General features: G+C 48.0%; 1 protein-coding gene across 2 annotated transcripts in view; it reads left to right on the forward strand.

The window, feature by feature from the left end:
* MCMBP (minichromosome maintenance complex binding protein) overlaps positions 1–20068 on the forward strand; it is a 62157-nt gene that overhangs the window by 21425 nt on the left and 20664 nt on the right. Inside the window, exons 5-7 of one of the 2 annotated variants that reach the window (XM_075215535.1) lie at positions 7611–7712; positions 17830–17950; positions 19545–19690. In XM_075215535.1, coding sequence (XP_075071636.1) covers positions 7611–7712; positions 17830–17950; positions 19545–19690 — 369 coding nt within the window. The remainder of the gene's footprint in view (positions 1–7610; positions 7713–17829; positions 17951–19544; positions 19691–20068) is intronic. The other variant, XM_075215536.1, reaches the window with a different exon arrangement.

Below are 20068 nucleotides of genomic sequence, written 5' to 3' on the forward strand. Positions count from 1 at the left end.
AAAAAAATAACAAAGAAGTAAGTGAACCATCCTAAATTTTGGTTGTCATGGAACCAATCCCAGCTCAAGTTTTGGCGGGTCAAATCCAGACCTTGTCCCAAATGGCCCAAGAGCTGTCTCAGCGGCTTTCTGCGCAAGAGAAGGCTTCAAGGACTTCACAGGCCACCCAATCTCCTGATCCGGAGCCAAAAATTAACTTGCCTGATCGCTTCTCGGGGGACCGCAGACTTTTCCGCAACTTCGAAGAAAGTTGCAAGCTTTATTTCAGACTAAAGCCACTCTCTTCGGGGTCACCACAACAGACAGTGGGGATAATTATTTCTCTTCTGCAAGGGGATCCCCAGTCCTGGGCGTTCATCTTGGATCCTAACAGTCCTTATTTGCAGTCTGTGGATGCGTTCTTTAAGGCACTGGGGCTACTTTACGATGACCCGGATCGTGTGGCTTCAGCAAAGGTGCAGCTTCGGTCTCTAAAACGAGGACGATGGACTGCTGAGGAATATTGCTTTGATTTCAGACGTTGGTCCTCTGACAGTGAATGGTACGACCCGGCCCCCCGCAGCCATTTCCATTTGGGCCTTTCTGAACAGATTAAGGATTCCCTTGTCCAGTATACTACAGCGGGATCCCTCGAATAGCTTATGCAGCTGGCTATTCGGATTGACTGTAGGTTCAAGGAAAGAAGAGAAGGAAGGTCCTTCGTCCGATTTCCCTGTTCCGTCTCAAGTTTCTTCCGGCGATCAGGTTGAACCCATGCAACTGGGACCCTACCGATTGTCTTCTGAAGAACGAACCCGGAGACATACTCTAGGCCTCTTCTTGTACTGTGGGTAGAAGGGGCACCTGCTTCCTACCTGTCCCGTTAAGCCAGGAAAAGACCAGGCCAAGTGAACATGGAGAAAGAACCTGTAGGCCCAAGTGTAATCTCTCCGAAAGATTCCCTACTAATTCCTGCCCAGCTCATGTACGGTGGGCAAGATATTACTGTTCCTGCATTCCTGGACAGTGGAGCTGCTGGAAACTTTTTAGACTTGACTCTCGCCCGGTCCCTGGGTTTCTCCGCTATTCCTCTTGAAACCGTTATCGCTGTGTATGGACTGGATGGGAATCGCCTGAACAGGGGTGAGATCCATCATCGCTCACCTCCTTTGCAGCTGAAGATGGGTGCCCTTCACTCCGAGACTATCTCACTGTACCTAATTCATTGTCCCTCGGTACCTCTTATCCTGGGTTATCCTTGGCTTGCCCTCCATAATCCCTGTATCGACTGGACTAAAGGTGAGACAACTCAGTGGAGCTCTCTGTGCACTTCCTCTTGTTTATCTTTGCAGCTTAGAGTTACCCATACCTGCCCAGAGCAGCTACACTTTCCTTATCGGGAGCAGCTACACTTTCCTTATCGGGAATTCCATGGCGTTTTTTCCAAGAAGGAAGCAGACATTCTCTCTCCTCACCGGGAGTACAACTGTGCTATGGATCTAATCCCAGGTTCCAGATTACCCAAGGGAAGATTATACGCCCTGTCTATTCCGGAGACTCAAGCCATTGAATCGTATATAGAGGAGAATCTGCAGAAATGCTTTATTAGGCCTTCCAAGTCACCTGCTGGAGCAGGCTTCTTCTTTGTGGCTAAAGCTGGGTACACACTACACTGTTTTCATCCAATAATCGGCTGAATCAGCCGACATACGACCGCTCGTTCAAAAATCGGGTCAGTGTGTACACTCGCGACAACATGGCTGTAAAAAGTCGCTAAAGGGACGTCCGCTCTTCCCTTTATCGTCCTAAACAAGGCTAGTGTGTATGCAGTCCATGGACCGAGCGATTGGACCATCGATCGCATGTAAAATCACTCGGCATAAAAAGTTGGTCGAAATTTCTGTAGTGTGTACCCAGCTTAAGAAAGATGGCAGCCTGAGGCCCTGTATTGATTACAGGAGATTAAATAAAATAACCATAAAGAATACATACCACTTGCCACTTATTGCGGTCATCTTTGATCAGCTTAAAGGAGCTAGGATCTACTCAAAGATTGATCTTCGTGGAGCATACAGCTTGATTCGTATCCGGAAAGGCGACAAATTGAAAACGGGCTTTAATACCCAAACAGGCCACTACGAATACCTCGTCATGCCTTTCGGCCTCAGTAACGCTCCAGCCGTCTTTCAAGACTTGATTAACGACGTCCTTCGTGAATTTCTGGGCTCCTTTGTAGTAGTCTACTTAGATGACATCTTGATCTACTCCCACTCACTGAAACAACATTGTGAGCATGTACGACAAGTTCTTCTGAAACTCCGCCATCACCACCTCTATGCTAAGTTGGAAAAGTGTGAGTTTGACGTTTCTAATGTCACATTTTTGGGGTATGTCATTTCCCCGGAAGGTTTCGCTATGGACCCCGAAAAGGTACAGACCATTCTTGACTGGGTGCGACCCTCAAATCTCAAAGCTATACAAAGGTTCCTGGGGTTCATTAACTACTATATAAAATGTATCCGTTCCTTTTCTACTCTTGTTGCTCCTATTACAGCCCTGACCCGCAAGGGAGCTGACGCGAAAATCTGGCCTTCTGTTGCTATTAATGCCTTCGAAGCCTTGAAATGTGCCTTTGTATCCGCCCCTGTTCTAAAACATCCCAATCCAGACCTTCCATTCATCATCGCAGTGGATGCCTCGGATGTAGGTGTGGGACCAGTGCTATCCCAAAAAGACTTGGAAGACCATCGCCTTCACCCCTGTGCCTACTTATCCTGAAGATTTTCTTCCGCTGAGGAACATTACGACGTAGGCAATCGGGAGTTGTTGGCTGTCAAGTGGGCATTGGAAGAATGGCGCCACTGGCTTGAGGGTGCAAAACATGTTATCACAGTATACATCGACCACAAGAACTTGTCTTACAATGAATCAGCTAAGAGGTTAAATTCCAGACAAGTGCGGAGGTCCCTCTTCTTCTCCCCTTTCCGCTTCATCATCACCTACCGGCCTGGCTCTAAGAACCTCAGGGCTGATGCCTTGTCTCGTAGTTTTATCTCTTATCAAACTCCTGTCTCTGAGCCCTGTTCCATTGTTCCTGCTTCTTCTATTTTGGTTGCCTTCACGCAGGAACTGGGTAAAACCCTTCACAATTCCAACCACAGGCACCTCCTGAAACTCCAGCGGACAAACTCTTCATGCCTGCTCACCTCAGAAAGTCTGTTTTTTTCAGAGTGTCATAACAACAAGACTTCTGGACATCCAGGTATTGCCAAGACCATCGAAATTATCTCTCGTGTTGTCTGGTGGCCATCATTACCTGCAGATGTTGGAGAATACTTATTGTCCTGTGATCTTTGTTGCAAGAACAAGATTTCTCGGAATTCCCCTTCTGGTCTATTACTGCCATTACCAGCCTTGGACCCACTTGTCCATGCATTTCATTGTTGACTTACCTCCATCTTCCGGGTGCAACACCATCTGCGTAACCGTGGATCGATTCAGTAAGATGGCCCATTTTGTTCCTTTGGCCAAATTACCCTCGGCACGTTCTCTGGCCTCATTGTTTAAGCATGTGTTTCGGTCTCATGGTCTTCTGGAGGATATAGTGTTGGACCGGGGTTCACAGTTTATTGCAGCTTTCTGGAAGGCCATCTGCTCCCTCTTAGGTATCAGTCTCAGCCTATCATCTGCCTACCATCCGCAGTCAAACGGACAAACCGAAAGGGTGAACCAATCGAGCAATATTTACTGTTGTATATATCCAAGAATCGCGACGACTGGGCTGGCCTTCTTCCATGGGCTGAATTTGCATACAACAACGTATGCCACACTTCTTCCCGGTACTTTCCCTTTTATGGCAACCTTGGGTACCATCACAGAGTCAACTCATTGTCCTCTCTATCTACTGATAGGCCACCTGAAACCAGAGCTACGGCCACCTGGCTTAGGAGGATCTGGAAATCAATACATCAGTCATTACTCCAAGCCTCTTTCAGGTCTAAAGTCTTTGCTGATCTACATCGTTCTACCTGTTCCTTCAAGTTTGGAGATTCAGTTTGGCTCTCTACTCGGAATATAAGACTACGTCAACCTTGCAAGAAGTTAGGACCTAAATTTATTGGTCTTTTTACCATCTCGAAACAAGTCAACCCAGTAGCTTTTAGACTAAAGCTACCTGAATCTAAGAATTCCCAATACGTTCCACTGCTCTTTGTTGAAACCTGCCCTGTCTTCCAGAAAATTCGGACCTCGACAATCCTCTAGACCTCAGCCTATCTCTGTTAATGGACATCAAGAATTTGAGGTCGAGAAGATCCTTGACTCAAAGAAAGTTCAGTGTCCGGTTCATCACCATGTCCGTTGGAAGGGTTATGGCCCCGAAGAACGTTCCTGGGTGCCACAAAGAAATTTACATTCAGATAAATTTACTTGCTGATTTCTTTAAAAAATTTCCTGGAAAGCCTGAATATCGGGGTTCCTGGACCCCTCCTCAAGGGGGGGATACTGTCACGAGCCGTGGCGGTACGCCGAATCCTGGTGTGAGGTTGCAGCTGAGCACGTGCTTTTGTTACAATGCACTGTTATCTTTGTGGCATAGAGTAGGAGGGTGTAGGGACATCCTCCAACTCCAGGGGGAGCTCTCGCATGATTTTCATCTGTCATTTATATTTTCATACATGTACCTGGTTTGTGATATGACCTATTTTCTAGTTTCTAAGCTAGTAATTAATTAGCAGCCTCCTGAGGCTGATTGTCAGCCCTGTCCTCCTCATTTCTGATTTGTCCATCAAAGTATTTAAGGCAGTGAGGACTGGGCCTCACTGCCGGTTATAGTCTCTGCTTGCTAGCATACTTCTCCTGCTGTTGTTGTACTTGCTGTCTTCTGTGTTACCGTTGCTGAGCCCTGGCCTGGATTTTGACATTACTGATTTGCCTGTGACCCTGACCCCTTGCTTGGATATTGACGCTGCTGATTCGCTTGTGACCCTGACCCCTACCTTGAATACTGACTTCGCTGATTTGCTCGTGACCCTGAAACCTTTGCCTGGATACCTGATTCCTCCTCTTTGTAATACTTGCACTACGATCTCAGGTTATCAGCTCCTACTACTAGAGAACAAGACCTGGGGGCATCCGAGTACCTGTGAGCGTGTCTAGCTCTACAGGAAAGGCGGCTGCTATAGGCGAAGACCTCTGAAGCGGTTCTAGGAGTTGATACCTGGAGCGTGAGCCGTAACACCTGGCGGGGAGAGTTGTAATACTTTGCAATAAGAAAGAAAAATGTTGGGGCTTATTGCCCACACCTGTCAGGACTGGTTAGACTGGTGGTCAGTGGTCTATCACACACTGCTGGCTGTAGTGCTCACATAGACTTTACTAATAGGCGAAACAATGGTTTATTCTATTATAATAGGAATCTGTTGGGCTCCAAGAGCCGGGTGACAAGTAAATCCTGCCGGGTGGAGCACCCGGGATATAGGTGCTGGGAGAACACTGCTGTTACACAGAAAAGGGGAAGATAAAAGTATATTCTTATCACTTTCATAACAGCACTGACTATATAAACAACCTTTCAATTAGCCCAAACAAATCTCTGTGAATGGATCATGCAATCAAACGTTATATAGCCATGAAAACAATCCACTTTCTTTTAAGCAGCTTTATCATTTTTAAAAATGGATTTATAACTGGAATATTCATAGATGATGATTACTGATTTGGCCTAATTTCAAGATCCTTGATCCCTAATTATATATTTGTCCCACATTAGAAATTACAAAAAATATATATAAAAAGTTTTGTGCTTATCATAGGGTATTGTTAACAGCTAAAAAAAATTAAATCGGTGCCATCATATCCAATGAGTAGTAAAAAGGCAGCGTGAAAAAATATTATCCTAGAAATCTATACGAAGAAACCTTGTGTATGTCCGTTATCTGTGAGAGTGTTGCATATGTATTTGTTACAATTGGCGGCAGTAATTGTATCATTGTTCTTTCAAATAAATTAGTTATTGGACTTGTGCGTTGTATCATTCTCTACTACATTTTGAAGTTGTAAATAAAACTTATTATAGTGGTCTAAATTTATTCAAGGAATTATAAAAAAAATATACAATTGCATTTGTTAAACATTTAGTGCTGTGGTTAAAGTAAAAACACTGTGCCGACTACATTCTATTCATGACGGGGTTTTCACAGACCATAGGTGAATTTGGATATAGGCCCAGTTTTCTGTATCTGGAATAGTTAACTCTTTTGTGTTATAGACTGGTATGGGCAAATGTCCCAACTTTACACCACTAGTTTCACCAAGTACCAGTTCTTCCAGGCGTGGGTGTGCTAGACCTGGTGATGTCTGGGGGTATAGAGGTGTTCATGGTGCCTCTGTTTCCATTGGGAGAGCAACGGTGTAATGGTGAGATGAGTTGTGGCAGGTCAGGGGAGCTTGCAAGAATTTCTATTGGACTAGCTAGGTGGTGCTCTGTGGAAACCCTTAGACTGGGTTGGGCGTGTCCTCTACATCATTCTGTAACTAGACCTACAAGACGATTACACCTACAAAGTGTTTCATGTTTAAAGCGTCTCAACAATAAATACAAGGGTTATGTTTGTAGTTTCCTCATCCTGTATCTTAATGATTAATCGTTTTCTGTACCAAAACAAAGGTGACCCCCTCCAAACTCAAAAATGCCCTTGTATTACTCTATAAAACACTACACCCCCAATATGGCCTGCTCATTGGACATGATCATAATACAATGCATATGACAGGGGCAGTGACATGATGTGAGGAGGGGAATGGAGGCAGCAGGAAGCCACAGACAGTTATATAGTGGAAGGAGCAGGGTACCCCATCAGCACAGAGTATATCAGGAGATTAGTGATGTGTTAGTGAGGACAGGAGCAGTGACATGATGTGAGGAGGGGAATGGAGGCAGCAGGAAGTCACAGACTGAGAGTTATATAGTGGAAGGAGCAGGGTCCCCAGCAACACAGAGTATATCAGGAGATGAGTGATGTGTTAGTGAGGACAGGGCTGTATGTGACAGGGGCAGTGACATGATGTGAGGGGGGGAATGGAGGCAGCAGGAAGCCACAGACTGAGAGTTATATAGTGGAAGGAGCAGGGTCCCCCAGCAGCACAGAGTATATCAGGATATGAGTGATGTGTTAGTGAGGACAGGGCTGCATGTGACAGGGACAGTGACATGATGTGAGGAGGGGAATGGAGGCAGCAGGAAGCCACAGACTGAGAGTTATATAGTGGAAGGAGCAGGGTTCCCAGCAGCACAGAGTATATCAGGATATGAGTGATGTGTTAGTGTGGACAGAGCTGCATGTGACTGGGGCAGTGACATGATGTTAGGAGGGGAATTAGGTAGTTGAAGAATTAGGATACCTCAGCAGCACAGGATAATTGTAAGTGTTCTATGAGACTGATGCAGGTAGGTTGTGCCCTGTATGTGAATGCTGTGCAGGGATCTGTACTGGTTGAGCGGAGTCGTGTGCATGTGATATTTACCTCCCTCTTCAGCTCCTGTTTGTAAATAATGTAATTTATGTAACTGATGTACAAGGGGAGCAGGGATGAGTGTGCTGAATATTATCTGCTAATTGTTTCTGTTTCAGCCCCAGCAAGAAGTGGATGTAAATTCCAGCAGAACAGTCACATCTGAGCGTCAGACCTTCTACTGCGTCCCTGTACCGGGAGAGTCCGTCTGGGTAAAAGAAATATCCTTCCTGATTGTAACGTAGCAGAATCCCCATAACCACCTGTTTTATACTGTGTATATCTGTGATGTTACTCGTACAACATTCCAACATTTTACATCTATGTACTGATACTTGGTCCCATAAGATAACACTAATATTAATAAATGAAGGGAGGTGAACAAGATTAATTATTTAATCCACAAAAGTTCCCATTATATTGCCCTCATATAGGACTAAAAATAATATATAATGTTTTATAAAACGGTACAAAATGTTGACAATCACTTGAACTGGTAAATTAATATTTCTCTCCGCAAGTCGGTACTAGATATTAAATTAATATGAAGGACATTAATTTTTCTATAAAATTACCATATTATCAATACTGTTATTATTATTTTATTATTATTATTCGTAGATTTGTAAAGCGCCACATTGCTCCCCAGCGCCGTACAGTAGGGAAGACAAGGGCATACATAAAACAAGGACATACATAAAACAAGGACATACAAGCTAGACAAAATAAATGCAGACATGAAAACAAAGCGTATAAAGGACCCTGCTCATGAGAGAGCTTACATTCTAAGGGGAAGAGGGCAGAGCTGAAACAAGAGCAGCGAGTGGCTCAGAGTGGAGATTGAGACAGCTGTGATCAGTGCATTAGTGTAATAATGTTATCGGGGATGAGGTCACCTCTAAAAAAGACATGGGTTTTCAAAGAGCTTCTAAAGATTTGAAGGCTGTAGGGAAGTCTGATTGGACATGGTTGGGAATTCCATAAGGGGGAGCAGCACGGGAGAAGTCTTATAGGCGGGAGTGAGAGGTGGTTACCAGAGATGAGACAATGCGCAGGTCAGAGGTAGGTCTAAGAGGGCGGCAGGGAGAGTATTTTGATATGAGATTTGAGGTGTATGAAGGGGTGTTGTTGTTGAGGACTTTGTAGGTAAGGGTGAGTAATTTGAATTTTATTCTGGTGGACACAGGGAGCCTGTGTAGGGATTTGCGGAGTGGTGCAGAAGATGTGGAGCGGTGAGAGAGGAAGATCAGTCTTGCAGCAGCATTTAGGATGGATAGAAGTGTGGATATATGAGTGTCAGGAATGCCAAATAGCAGGAGGTTGCAATAGTCAAGATGGGAGATGATGAGCGAATGGATAAGAGTTTTGGTAGAATGTTGAGTAAGAATAGGGAGTATTCTGGCAATGTTTTTAAGGTGGAGTCGACAGGACTGGGAGAGGGTCTGAATGTGAGGGATAAAGCAGAGGGCGGAGTGTGACACCAAGGCAGCGGGCTTGGGAGACTGAGGAAGTTGTGGTGTTATTGACAGGGAGATTAGAGGGCAGGAGGGGAGATAATGAGCTCTGTTTTGGACATGTTGAGGTTTAGGTATCGTTGGGACATCCACGTGGAGAAAGCAGTTGGTTACACGAGAAGAAGGAGAGAGAGGTCAGGGGAAGAGATATAGATTTGGGTGTCATCAACGTAGAGGTGGTATTGGAGTAATACTACAATTTAATAAGCAAAAGACAGTTCTTCAAATGGTTGTATATAAACCAATGTTGCTTAAAATACTGATCCTTTTATATCAAAATCAATATTGATCTACTCCTTATAACTACATGCAGCCCCATCATCCTGCAGCTGCTCTTCCAATGCTGGAATTGTAGAGATGAGTGTTTCATGAAGATGACTTGAGAGGAGTTAGTGTGACACAATGAGCGGACAGACCAGTACGTACAGTGCATATAATGTATGTTCTGTGATATACGCATACATATTATAAACACAGGATTACTGTACATGACAGGTTGAGTGTCCAAACTGGACAATCTGGCCATTGTAATTATACAAGTAGAGCAGCCGCGGCCCTTCTGACTTTAGTTTGGCCTGTTAGTGTGATCAGACCTTCGGCCGGCATTGATTTCTGCTTTGTTTTGAAGCACCACATGATGGTCTGTTGGCCAGCAGCACTGTTGATGTAGCAGTGTGTGTGTGTGTGGCCAGCAGCACTGCTGATGTTGCAGTGTGTGTGGCCAGCAGCACTGTTGATGTTGCAGTGTGTGTGTCCAGCAGCACTGTTGATGTAGCAGTGTGTGTGTCCAGCAGCACTGCTGGTGTTGCAGTGTGTGTGTCCAGCAGCACTGCTGATGTAGCAGTGTGTGTGTGTCCAGCAGCACTGTTGATGTTGCAGTGTGTGTGGCCAGCAGCACTGCTGATGTTGCAGTGTGTGTGGCCAGCAGCACTGTTGATGTAGCAGTGTGTGTGTCCAGCAGCACTGTTGATGTTGCAGTGTGTGTGTCCAGCAGCACTGTTGATGTAGCAGTGTGTGTGTCCAGCAGCACTGCTGGTGTTGCAGTGTGTGTGTCCAGCAGCACTGCTGATGTAGCAGTGTGTGTGTGTCCAGCAGCACTGTTGATGTTGCAGTGTGTGTGGCCAGCAGCACTGCTGATGTTGCAGTGTGTGTGGCCAGCAGCACTGCTGATGTTGCAGTGTGTGTGGCCAGCAGCACTGTTGATGTAGCAGTGTGTGTGGCCAGCAGCACTGTTGATGTAGCAGTGTGTGTGGCCAGCAGCACTGTTGATGTAGCAGTGTGTGTGGCCAGCAGCACTGTTGATGTAGCAGTGTGTGGCCAGCAGCACTGTTGATGTAGCAGTGTGTGTGGCCAGCAGCACTGCTGATGTTGCAGTGTGTGTGGCCAGCAGCACTGTTGATGTGGCCAGCAGCACTGTTGATGTTGCAGTGTGTGTGTCCAGCAGCACTGTTGATGTAGCAGTGTGTGTGTCCAGCAGCACTGCTGGTGTTGCAGTGTGTGTGTCCAGCAGCACTGCTGATGTAGCAGTGTGTGTGTGTCCAGCAGCACTGTTGATGTTGCAGTGTGTGTGGCCAGCAGCACTGCTGATGTTGCAGTGTGTGTGGCCAGCAGCACTGTTGATGTAGCAGTGTGTGTGTCCAGCAGCACTGTTGATGTTGCAGTGTGTGTGTCCAGCAGCACTGTTGATGTAGCAGTGTGTGTGTCCAGCAGCACTGCTGGTGTTGCAGTGTGTGTGTCCAGCAGCACTGCTGATGTAGCAGTGTGTGTGTGTCCAGCAGCACTGTTGATGTTGCAGTGTGTGTGGCCAGCAGCACTGCTGATGTTGCAGTGTGTGTGGCCAGCAGCACTGCTGATGTTGCAGTGTGTGTGGCCAGCAGCACTGTTGATGTAGCAGTGTGTGTGGCCAGCAGCACTGTTGATGTAGCAGTGTGTGTGGCCAGCAGCACTGTTGATGTAGCAGTGTGTGTGGCCAGCAGCACTGTTGATGTAGCAGTGTGTGTGGCCAGCAGCACTGCTGATGTTGCAGTGTGTGTGGCCAGCAGCACTGTTGATGTGGCCAGCAGCACTGTTGATGTAGCAGTGTGTGTGGCCAGCAGCACTGTTGATGTGGCCAGCAGCACTGTTGATGTAGCAGTGTGTGTGGCCAGCAGCACTGCTGATGTTGCAGTGTGTGTGGCCAGCAGCACTGCTGATGTTGCAGTGTGTGTGGCCAGCAGCACTGTTGATGTGGCCAGCAGCACTGCAGATGTTGCAGTGTGTGTGGCCAGCAGCACTGTTGATGCAGCAGTGTGTGTGTCCAGCAGCACTGTTGATGTAGCAGTGTGTGTGGCCAGCAGCACTGCTGATGTAGCAGTGTGTGTCCAGCAGCACTGTTGATGCAGCAGTGTGTGTGGCCAGCAGCACTGCTGATGTTGCAGTGTGTGTGGCCAGCAGCACTGCTGATGTTGCAGTGTGTGTGGCCAGCAGCACTGCTGATGTAGCAGTGTGTGTGTCCAGCAGCACTGTTGATGTAGAAGTGTGTGGCCAGCAGCACTGTTGATGTAGCAGTGTGTGTGTGTGTCCAGCAGCACTGTTGATGTAGCAGTGTGTGTGTCCAGCAGCACTGTTGATGTAGAAGTGTGTGGCCAGCAGCACTGTTGATGTAGCAGTGTGTGTGTGTGGCCAGCAGCACTGCTGATGTAGCAGTGTGTGGCCAGCAGCACTGTTGATGTAGCAGTGTGTGTGTGTGTCCAGCAGCACTGTTGATGTAGCAGTGTGTGTTGCCAGCAGCACTGTTGATGTAGCAGTGTGTGTGGCCAGCAGCACTGCTGATGTTGCAGTGTGTGTGGCCAGCAGCACTGTTGATGTAGAAGTGTGTGGCCAGCAGCACTGTTGATGTAGCAGTGTGTGTGTGTGTCCAGCAGCACTGTTGATGTAGCAGTGTGTGTGGCCAGCAGCACTGTTGATGTAGCAGTGTGTGTGGCCAGCAGCACTGCTGATGTAGCAGTGTGTGGCCAGCAGCACTGTTGATGTAGCAGTGTGTGTGTGTGTCCAGCAGCACTGTTGATGTAGCAGTGTGTGTGGCCAGCAGCACTGTTGATGTAGCAGTGTGTGTGGCCAGCAGCACTGCTGATGTTGCAGTGTGTGTGGCCAGCAGCACTGCTGATGTTGCAGTGTGTGTGGCCAGCAGCACTGTTGATGTGGCCAGCAGCACTGTTGATGTAGCAGTGTGTGTGGCCAGCAGCACTGTTGATGTGGCCAGCAGCACTGTTGATGTAGCAGTGTGTGTGGCCAGCAGCACTGCTGATGTTGCAGTGTGTGTGGCCAGCAGCACTGCTGATGTTGCAGTGTGTGTGGCCAGCAGCACTGTTGATGTGGCCAGCAGCACTGCTGATGTTGCAGTGTGTGTGGCCAGCAGCACTGCAGATGTTGCAGTGTGTGTGGCCAGCAGCACTGCTGATGTTGCAGTGTGTGTGGCCAGCAGCACTGCTGATGTAGCAGTGTGTGTGTCCAGCAGCACTGTTGATGTAGAAGTGTGTGGCCAGCAGCACTGTTGATGTAGCAGTGTGTGTGTGTGTGTGTGTGTCCAGCAGCACTGTTGATGTAGCAGTGTGTGTGTCCAGCAGCACTGTTGATGTAGAAGTGTGTGGCCAGCAGCACTGTTGATGTAGCAGTGTGTGTGTGTGTCCAGCAGCACTGTTGATGTAGCAGTGTGTGGCCAGCAGCACTGTTGATGTAGCAGTGTGTGTGTGTGTCCAGCAGCACTGTTGATGTAGCAGTGTGTGTGGCCAGCAGCACTGTTGATGTAGAAGTGTGTGGCCAGCAGCACTGTTGATGTAGAAGTGTGTGGCCAGCAGCACTGTTGATGTAGAAGTGTGTGGCCAGCAGCACTGTTGATGTAGCAGTGTGTGTGTCCAGCAGCACTGTTGATGTAGCAGTGTATGTGTCCAGCAGCACTGCTGATGTAGTAGTGTGTGTCCAGCAGCACTGCTGATGTAGTAGTGTGTGTCCAGCAGCACTGTTGATGTAGCAGTGTGTGTGTCCAGCAGCACTGTTGATGTAGCAGTGTGTGTCCAGCAGCACTGTTGATGTAGCAGTGTGTGTCCAGCAGCACTGTTGATGTAGCAGTGTGTGTGTGTCCAGCAGCACTGCTGATGTAGCAGTGTGTGTGTCCAGCAGCACTGTTGATGTAGCAGTGTGTGTGGCCAGCAGCACTGTTGATGTAGCAGTGTGTGTGGCCAGCAGCACTGTTGATGTAGTAGTGTGTGGCCAGCAGCACTGTTGAAGGAGCAGTGTGTGTGTGTGTCCAGCAGCACTGCTGATGTAGTAGTGTGTGTGTGTGTCTAGCAGCACTGTTGATGTAGCAGTGTGTGTGTCCAGCAGCACTGTTGATGTAGCAGTGTGTGTGTGTCCAGCAGCACTGCTGATGTAGCAGTGGGTGTCCAGCAGCACTGCTGATGTAGCAGTGTGTGTGGCCAGCAGCACTGTTGATGTAGCAGTGTGTGTTGCCAGCAGCACTGTTGATGTAGCAGTGTGTGTGGCCAGCAGCACTGTTGATGTAGCAGTGTGTGTTGCCAGCAGCACTGTTGATGTAGCAGTGTGTGTTGCCAGCAGCACTGTTGATGTAGCAGTGTGTGTTGCCAGCAGCACTGTTGATGTAGCAGTGTGTGTGGCCAGCAGCACTGTTGATGTAGTAGTGTGTGTCCAGCAGCACTGCTGATGTAGCAGTGTGTGTGGCCAGCAGCACTGTTGATGTAGCAGTGTGTGTTGCCAGTAGCACTGTTGATGTAGCAGTGTGTGGCCAGCAGCACTGTTGATGTAGCAGTGTGTGTGGCCAGCAGCACTGTTGATGTAGTAGTGTGTGTCCAGCAGCACTGCTGATGTAGCAGTGTGTGTGGCCAGCAGCACTGTTGATGTAGCAGTGTGTGTTGCCAGCAGCACTGTTGATGTAGCAGTGTGTGTGGCCAGCAGCACTGTTGATGTAGCAGTGTGTGTTGCCAGCAGCACTGTTGATGTAGCAGTGTGTGTGGCCAGCAGCACTGTTGAAGGAGCAGTGTGTGTGTGTGTGTGTCCAGCAGCACTGTTGATGTAGCAGTGTGTGTGGCCAGCAGCACTGTTGATGTAGCAGTGTGTGTGGCCAGCAGCACTGTTGATGTAGTAGTGTGTGGCCAGCAGCACTGTTGAAGGAGCAGTGTGTGTGTGTGTCCAGCAGCACTGCTGATGTAGCAGTGTGTGTGTCCAGCAGCACTGTTGATGTAGCAGTGTGTGTGTGTCCAGCAGCACTGCTGATGTAGTAGTGTGTGGCCAGCAGCACTGTTGAAGGAGCAGTGTGTGTGTGTGTCCAGCAGCACTGTTGATGTAGCAGTGTGTGTGTCCAGCAGCACTGTTGATGTAGCAGTGTGTGTGTGTCCAGCAGCACTGTTGATGTAGCAGTGTGTGTGGCCAGCAGCACTGCTGATGTAGCAGTGTGTGTGGCCAGCAGCACTGCTGATGTAGCAGTGTGTGTGTCCAGCAGCACTGTTGATGTAGCAGTGTGTGTGTCCAGCAGCACTGTTGATGTAGCAGTGTGTGTGGCCAGCAGCACTGCTGATGTAGCAGTGTGTGTGGCCAGCAGCACTGCTGATGTAGCAGTGTGTGTGGCCAGCAGCACTGCTGATGTAGCAGTGTGTGTGGCCAGCAGCACTGTTGATGTAGTAGTGTGTGGCCAGCAGCACTGTTGATGTAGCAGTGTGTGTGGCCAGCAGCACTGCTGATGTAGCAGTGTGTGTGTGTGTCCAGCAGCACTGTTGATGTAGCAGTGTGTGTGGCCAGCAGCACTGCTGATGTAGCAGTGTGTGTGTGTGTCCAGCAGCACTGTTGATGTAGCAGTGTGTGTGGCCAGCAGCACTGCTGATGTAGCAGTGTGTGTGTGTGTCCAGCAGCACTGTTGATGTAGCAGTGTGTGTGTGTTGCCAGCAGCACTGTTGATGTAGCAGTGTGTGTCCAGCAGCACTGCTGATGTAGCAGTGTGTGTCCAGCAGCACTGCTGATGTAGCAGTGTGTGTGGCCAGCAGCACTGTTGATGTAGCAGTGTGTGTTGCCAGCAGCACTGTTGATGTAGCAGTGTGTGTGGCCAGCAGCACTGTTGATGTAGCAGTGTGTGTGTGTGTCCAGCAGCACTGTTGATGTAGCAGTGTGTGTGGCCAGCAGCACTGTTGATGTAGTAGTGTGTGTCCAGCAGCACTGTTGATGTAGCAGTGTGTGTGTGTGTCCAGCAGCACTGTTGATGTAGCAGTGTGTGTGGCCAGCAGCACTGTTGATGTAGTAGTGTGTGTCCAGCAGCACTGCTGATGTAGTAGTGTGTGTGTCCAGCAGCACTGCTGATGTAGTAGTGTGTGTGTCCAGCAGCACTGCTGATGTAGCAGTGTGTGTGTCCAGCAGCACTGCTGATGTAGCAGTGTGTGTGGCCAGCAGCACTGTTGATGTAGTAGTGTGTGTCCAGCAGCACTGTTGATGTATTAGTGTGTGTGTGTGTCCAGCAGCACTGCTGATGTAGCAGTGTGTGTGGCCAGCAGCACTGCTGATGTAGCAGTGTGTGTGGCCAGCAGCACTGTTGATGTAGTAGTGTGTGTCCAGCAGCACTGTTGATGTATTAGTGTGTGTGTGTGTCCAGCAGCACTGCTGATGTAGCAGTGTGTGTGGCCAGCAGCACTGTTGATGTAGCAGTGTGTGTGGCCAGCAGCACTGTTGATGTAGTAGTGTGTGTCCAGCAGCACTGTTGATGTAGCAGTGTGTGTCCAGCAGCACTGTTGATGTAGCAGTGTGTGTGGCCAGCAGCACTGTTGATGTAGTAGTGTGTGTCCAGCAGCACTGTTGATGTAGCAGTGTGTGTCCAGCAGCACTGTTGATGTAGCAGTGTGTGTTGCCAGCAGCACTGTTGATGTAGCAGTGTGTGTTGCCAGCAGCACTGTTGATGTAGCAGTGTGTGTGTGTCCAGCAGCACTGTTGATGTAGCAGTGTGTGTGGCCAGCAGCACTGTTGATGTAGTAGTGTGTGTCCAGCAGCACTGTTGATGTAGCAGTGTGTGTGTCCAGCAGCACTGTTGATGTAGCAGTGTGTGTGTGTTGCCAGCAGCACTGCTGATGTAGCAGTGTGTGTGTCCAGCAGCACTGTTGATGTAGCAGTGTGTGTGGCCAGCAGCACTGTTGATGTAGTAGTGTGTGTCCAGCAGCACTGTTGATGTAGCAGTGTGTGTGTCCAGCAGCACTGTTGATGTAGCAGTGTGTGTGTCCAGCAGCACTGTTGATGTAGCAGTGTGTGTGGCCAGCAGCACTGTTGATGTAGAGTGTGTGTGGCCAGCAGCACTGTTGATGTAGCAGTGTGTGTGGCCAGCAGCACTGTTGATGTAGCAGTGTGTGTGGCCAGCAGCACTGTTGATGTAGCAGTGTGTGTGGCCAGCAGCACTGTTGATGTAGCAGTGTGTGTGGCCAGCAGCACTGTTGATGTAGAGTGTGTGTGGCCAGCAGCACTGTTGATGTAGCAGTGTGTGTGGCCAGCAGCACTGTTGATGTAGCAGTGTGTGTGGCCAGCAGCACTGTTGATGTAGCAGTGTGTGTGTGTGTCCAGCAGCACTGCTGATGTAGCAGTGTGTGTGGCCAGCAGCACTGTTGATGTAGCAGTGTGTGTGGCCAGCAGCACTGTTGATGTAGTAGTGTGTGTCCAGCAGCACTGTTGATGTAGCAGTGTGTGTGGCCAGCAGCACTGCTGATGTAGCAGTGTGTGTGGCCAGCAGCACTGTTGATGTAGTAGTGTGTGTCCAGCAGCACTGTTGATGTATTAGTGTGTGTGTGTGTCCAGCAGCACTGCTGATGTAGCAGTGTGTGTGGCCAGCAGCACTGTTGATGTAGCAGTGTGTGTGGCCAGCAGCACTGTTGATGTAGCAGTGTGTGTGGCCAGCAGCACTGTTGATGTAGTAGTGTGTGTCCAGCAGCACTGTTGATGTAGCAGTGTGTGTCCAGCAGCACTGTTGATGTAGCAGTGTGTGTGGCCAGCAGCACTGTTGATGTAGCAGTGTGTGTGTGTGTCCAGCAGCACTGCTGATGTAGCAGTGTGTGTGGCCAGCAGCACTGTTGATGTAGCAGTGTGTGTGTGTGTGGCCAGCAGCACTGTTGATGTAGTAGTGTGTGTCCAGCAGCACTGTTGATGTAGCAGTGTGTGTGGCCAGCAGCACTGTTGATGTAGTAGTGTGTGTCCAGCAGCACTGTTGATGTAGCAGTGTGTGTGGCCAGCAGCACTGCTGATGTAGCAGTGTGTGTGGCCAGTAGCACTGTTGATGTAGCAGTGTGTGTGGCCAGCAGCACTGTTGATGTAGCAGTGTGTGTGTCCAGCAGCACTGTTGATGTAGCAGTGTGTGTGGCCAGCAGCACTGTTGATGTAGCAGTGTGTGTGTGTGTCCAGCAGCACTGTTGATGTTGCAGTGTGTCCAGCATTCATTCCAAGCGTACAATTAAATAGGGTCAGGATGTTAAGGTTATTAATAGCCACAGACCAAGAAAACTTTCATTTTACAAAGAAAGTAATAGTACAGATACTGGGACTAGTAACCTTTTGGAATGTAATTAAATGATAAACGAATTTACCTACAATGCATAGACATGTGGCAGCTCATAAGTAGAGGGTTTGGAGAGAGTTAATTGGACCTGTAAGAGAAGCAGTTGTGAAACACTTGTAGGACACACGGCCAGGCCTCTTGTCATTGTATGTTAAACTCTGCCCAAGATTCAGGGTATCTGGGTTAAAATCTACTCAGTTGTGGATTACAAAGCAATGTACTATGAGGCTCCGAATTCCTCCTTAATAAGTTCACATCTACAGCAGCTCCAACCAGGCCAGAGCTTGTGCATCAACATCCTACATCCCCAACCGGCAAAAAAGGAGCTACGAGGAAGATGATGACTTCACCGGTCTTCACTCGGAACAACCCACAGGTATAGTACAGTGTGGTTACTCTTCCTGTGTAATGACACCAATGTAACCTTCTACAGGAGATGATGTCTCTATCCTCAGATAGAACAATATTCTTCTAGTATGGCATGTAGCTCTAGGCTCATATTTGCACTAATATCACTTCCTACAGGTCCTCCCGCAGAACAATACTTGGTAGTACAGCACGGCGTTGTTAACGTGTTTAATAGCACAAAATGTGGCCTCCTACAAAGGAATTGTCACTTTGTGGCCAGACTATCCTGACGATCGGTCAAACTTCAGCCACATAATCCAAATGACACATTAAGAATAAGTGAGGAGCAGAAGATTACATTTTTTCTTTTATAGTTCTCACTGCAACCAGTCAAGAGTTCCATGTTTGGGTGGCCGACCAGCTCCTTCCCTGTCTGACCTAGCTGGTTCGCCTGTTGGCAGCCTTATGTGCAGTTCTGGTAACTGAGAACAGCCGACAACCTTGTGGGATCAGACAAGTGGCAAAAGTGTACATTCTTTTATAGAAAAAAATAGGTATTTGCAGATCACACAATGGTACATGCAAGTAAGAAACAGCCAGGGGGTTCTCCGCACAAGGATGCGTTCTGAGGAGGGTGGATTCTGAGCCACCCTCCTATAAGCAAGTACTATGGTTGCAGCAGGCACCCAGCATAAAGTGGTTACGGGAAGTCTAGCTGACCTCTGTAGAGAACAAAGGGTATCCATTGGTCAGGTAGTTAAAGTTAAGTCTGTTTCAACCCTAGGTTAACCCATGAGTGTCTGGTGTTGCAAAAGTGGTCCTGCAGTGTACTGGTTAATGGAAATATTCCTGCAAAGTCTTGCGCTCGGTCAGTCAGCGGTCAGCGCAACTTTTTTGGGTGGCTTGGTGCCCGGACAACCCCTGATGACAATTACAATTCTGGGGATCCATGCCGAACATATGGAACCTCCACTTGGTGACTTTTAAACATAAGGAAAATGTATAATACCAGAATTACCATACAGTGATCTTAAATCACAATAATGTTCTGAACTGAGAGGGGATGTCAGGCGGGTGTAACACCCTGCTCTTGTCCTCTATCAGAAAACTGCACATTGTCACTGACTAGTGTGTGGCAGCGAGCAGGGTGTCACTAGTGAATTACTGAAGTGCTGACATCAGTGTACAGAGGCCAAGTTATCACTAGTGAGTAACGCTCTACTTGCTATAAGAAGAGTTGGTGCATTGTTTAGCCTTTTTTTTTTAATTTTAAAATGACTAAGAATATTACATTGATGGTTATATATGGTAATATTTATTACTTCAGTATTATGTGCAACTCATCCGCTGTATATATGGTGATTCTACATCTGTGCAACGGGTTTCTAATGAAAGCCCTTGAACCTAAGGGGTAACTCTTAGCGTAAGCCACAGATCTGTCCGGTGTGATTTTGTTTCTGATTTGTCGTTCACATATTTGTTATCCTGGGAGATTCACATGTTATTGGTCTACAGTATGGATAGAGGGGCATTTAGGGTTACAGATAACTATGTCCTATATTTCCTCTTCTTGGTCCCATACGTTATGAATTCTACAACTCGGCTTTCTTTCTGTGATTCAGGTGATGACCGGGAGAAATGCAGTTTTCCCAAAAGATTGGAGACGGAGCAGCCGGTAAATCGTCAGGAAACCTCCTCAAACAGCCCCTTGTCTCCCGACCTCAACTTTCCTCTTCCTGGTGAGAAGGGACCGGCCTGTCTTGTGAAGGTATGTTATCTCACTAACAGTAGGTGGCCGTGTGTCCTATTATGTTGTTGCGGGTGTGAAGGGAGAACGCAGGGCGGGGTATCTCGTATGTGCAGTTATGTATAACTATGATGTGAGTGAGGTATGGGGGGGTATAAGAGGCAAGAACATATAAATGTGGGCTTTATATAATAGCCTGATCCTGTTCTCACCTCCTGGCTACATTAATGTCTATAGTATGTGGGCTGTCCGCTCACTAGGACATCTATCCCTTGACCTGGGGACCATCTCTCTGGTCATCATCAGTTATTTATATAGCGCCACTAAATCCGCAGCGCTGTACAGAGAACTCACTCACATCAGTCCCATCTCTACTTGTATAACGATTACTCACTGATG

This window comes from Mixophyes fleayi, chromosome 6 (assembly GCF_038048845.1).
Source record: "Mixophyes fleayi isolate aMixFle1 chromosome 6, aMixFle1.hap1, whole genome shotgun sequence".
NCBI lineage: Eukaryota > Metazoa > Chordata > Amphibia > Anura > Limnodynastidae > Mixophyes > Mixophyes fleayi.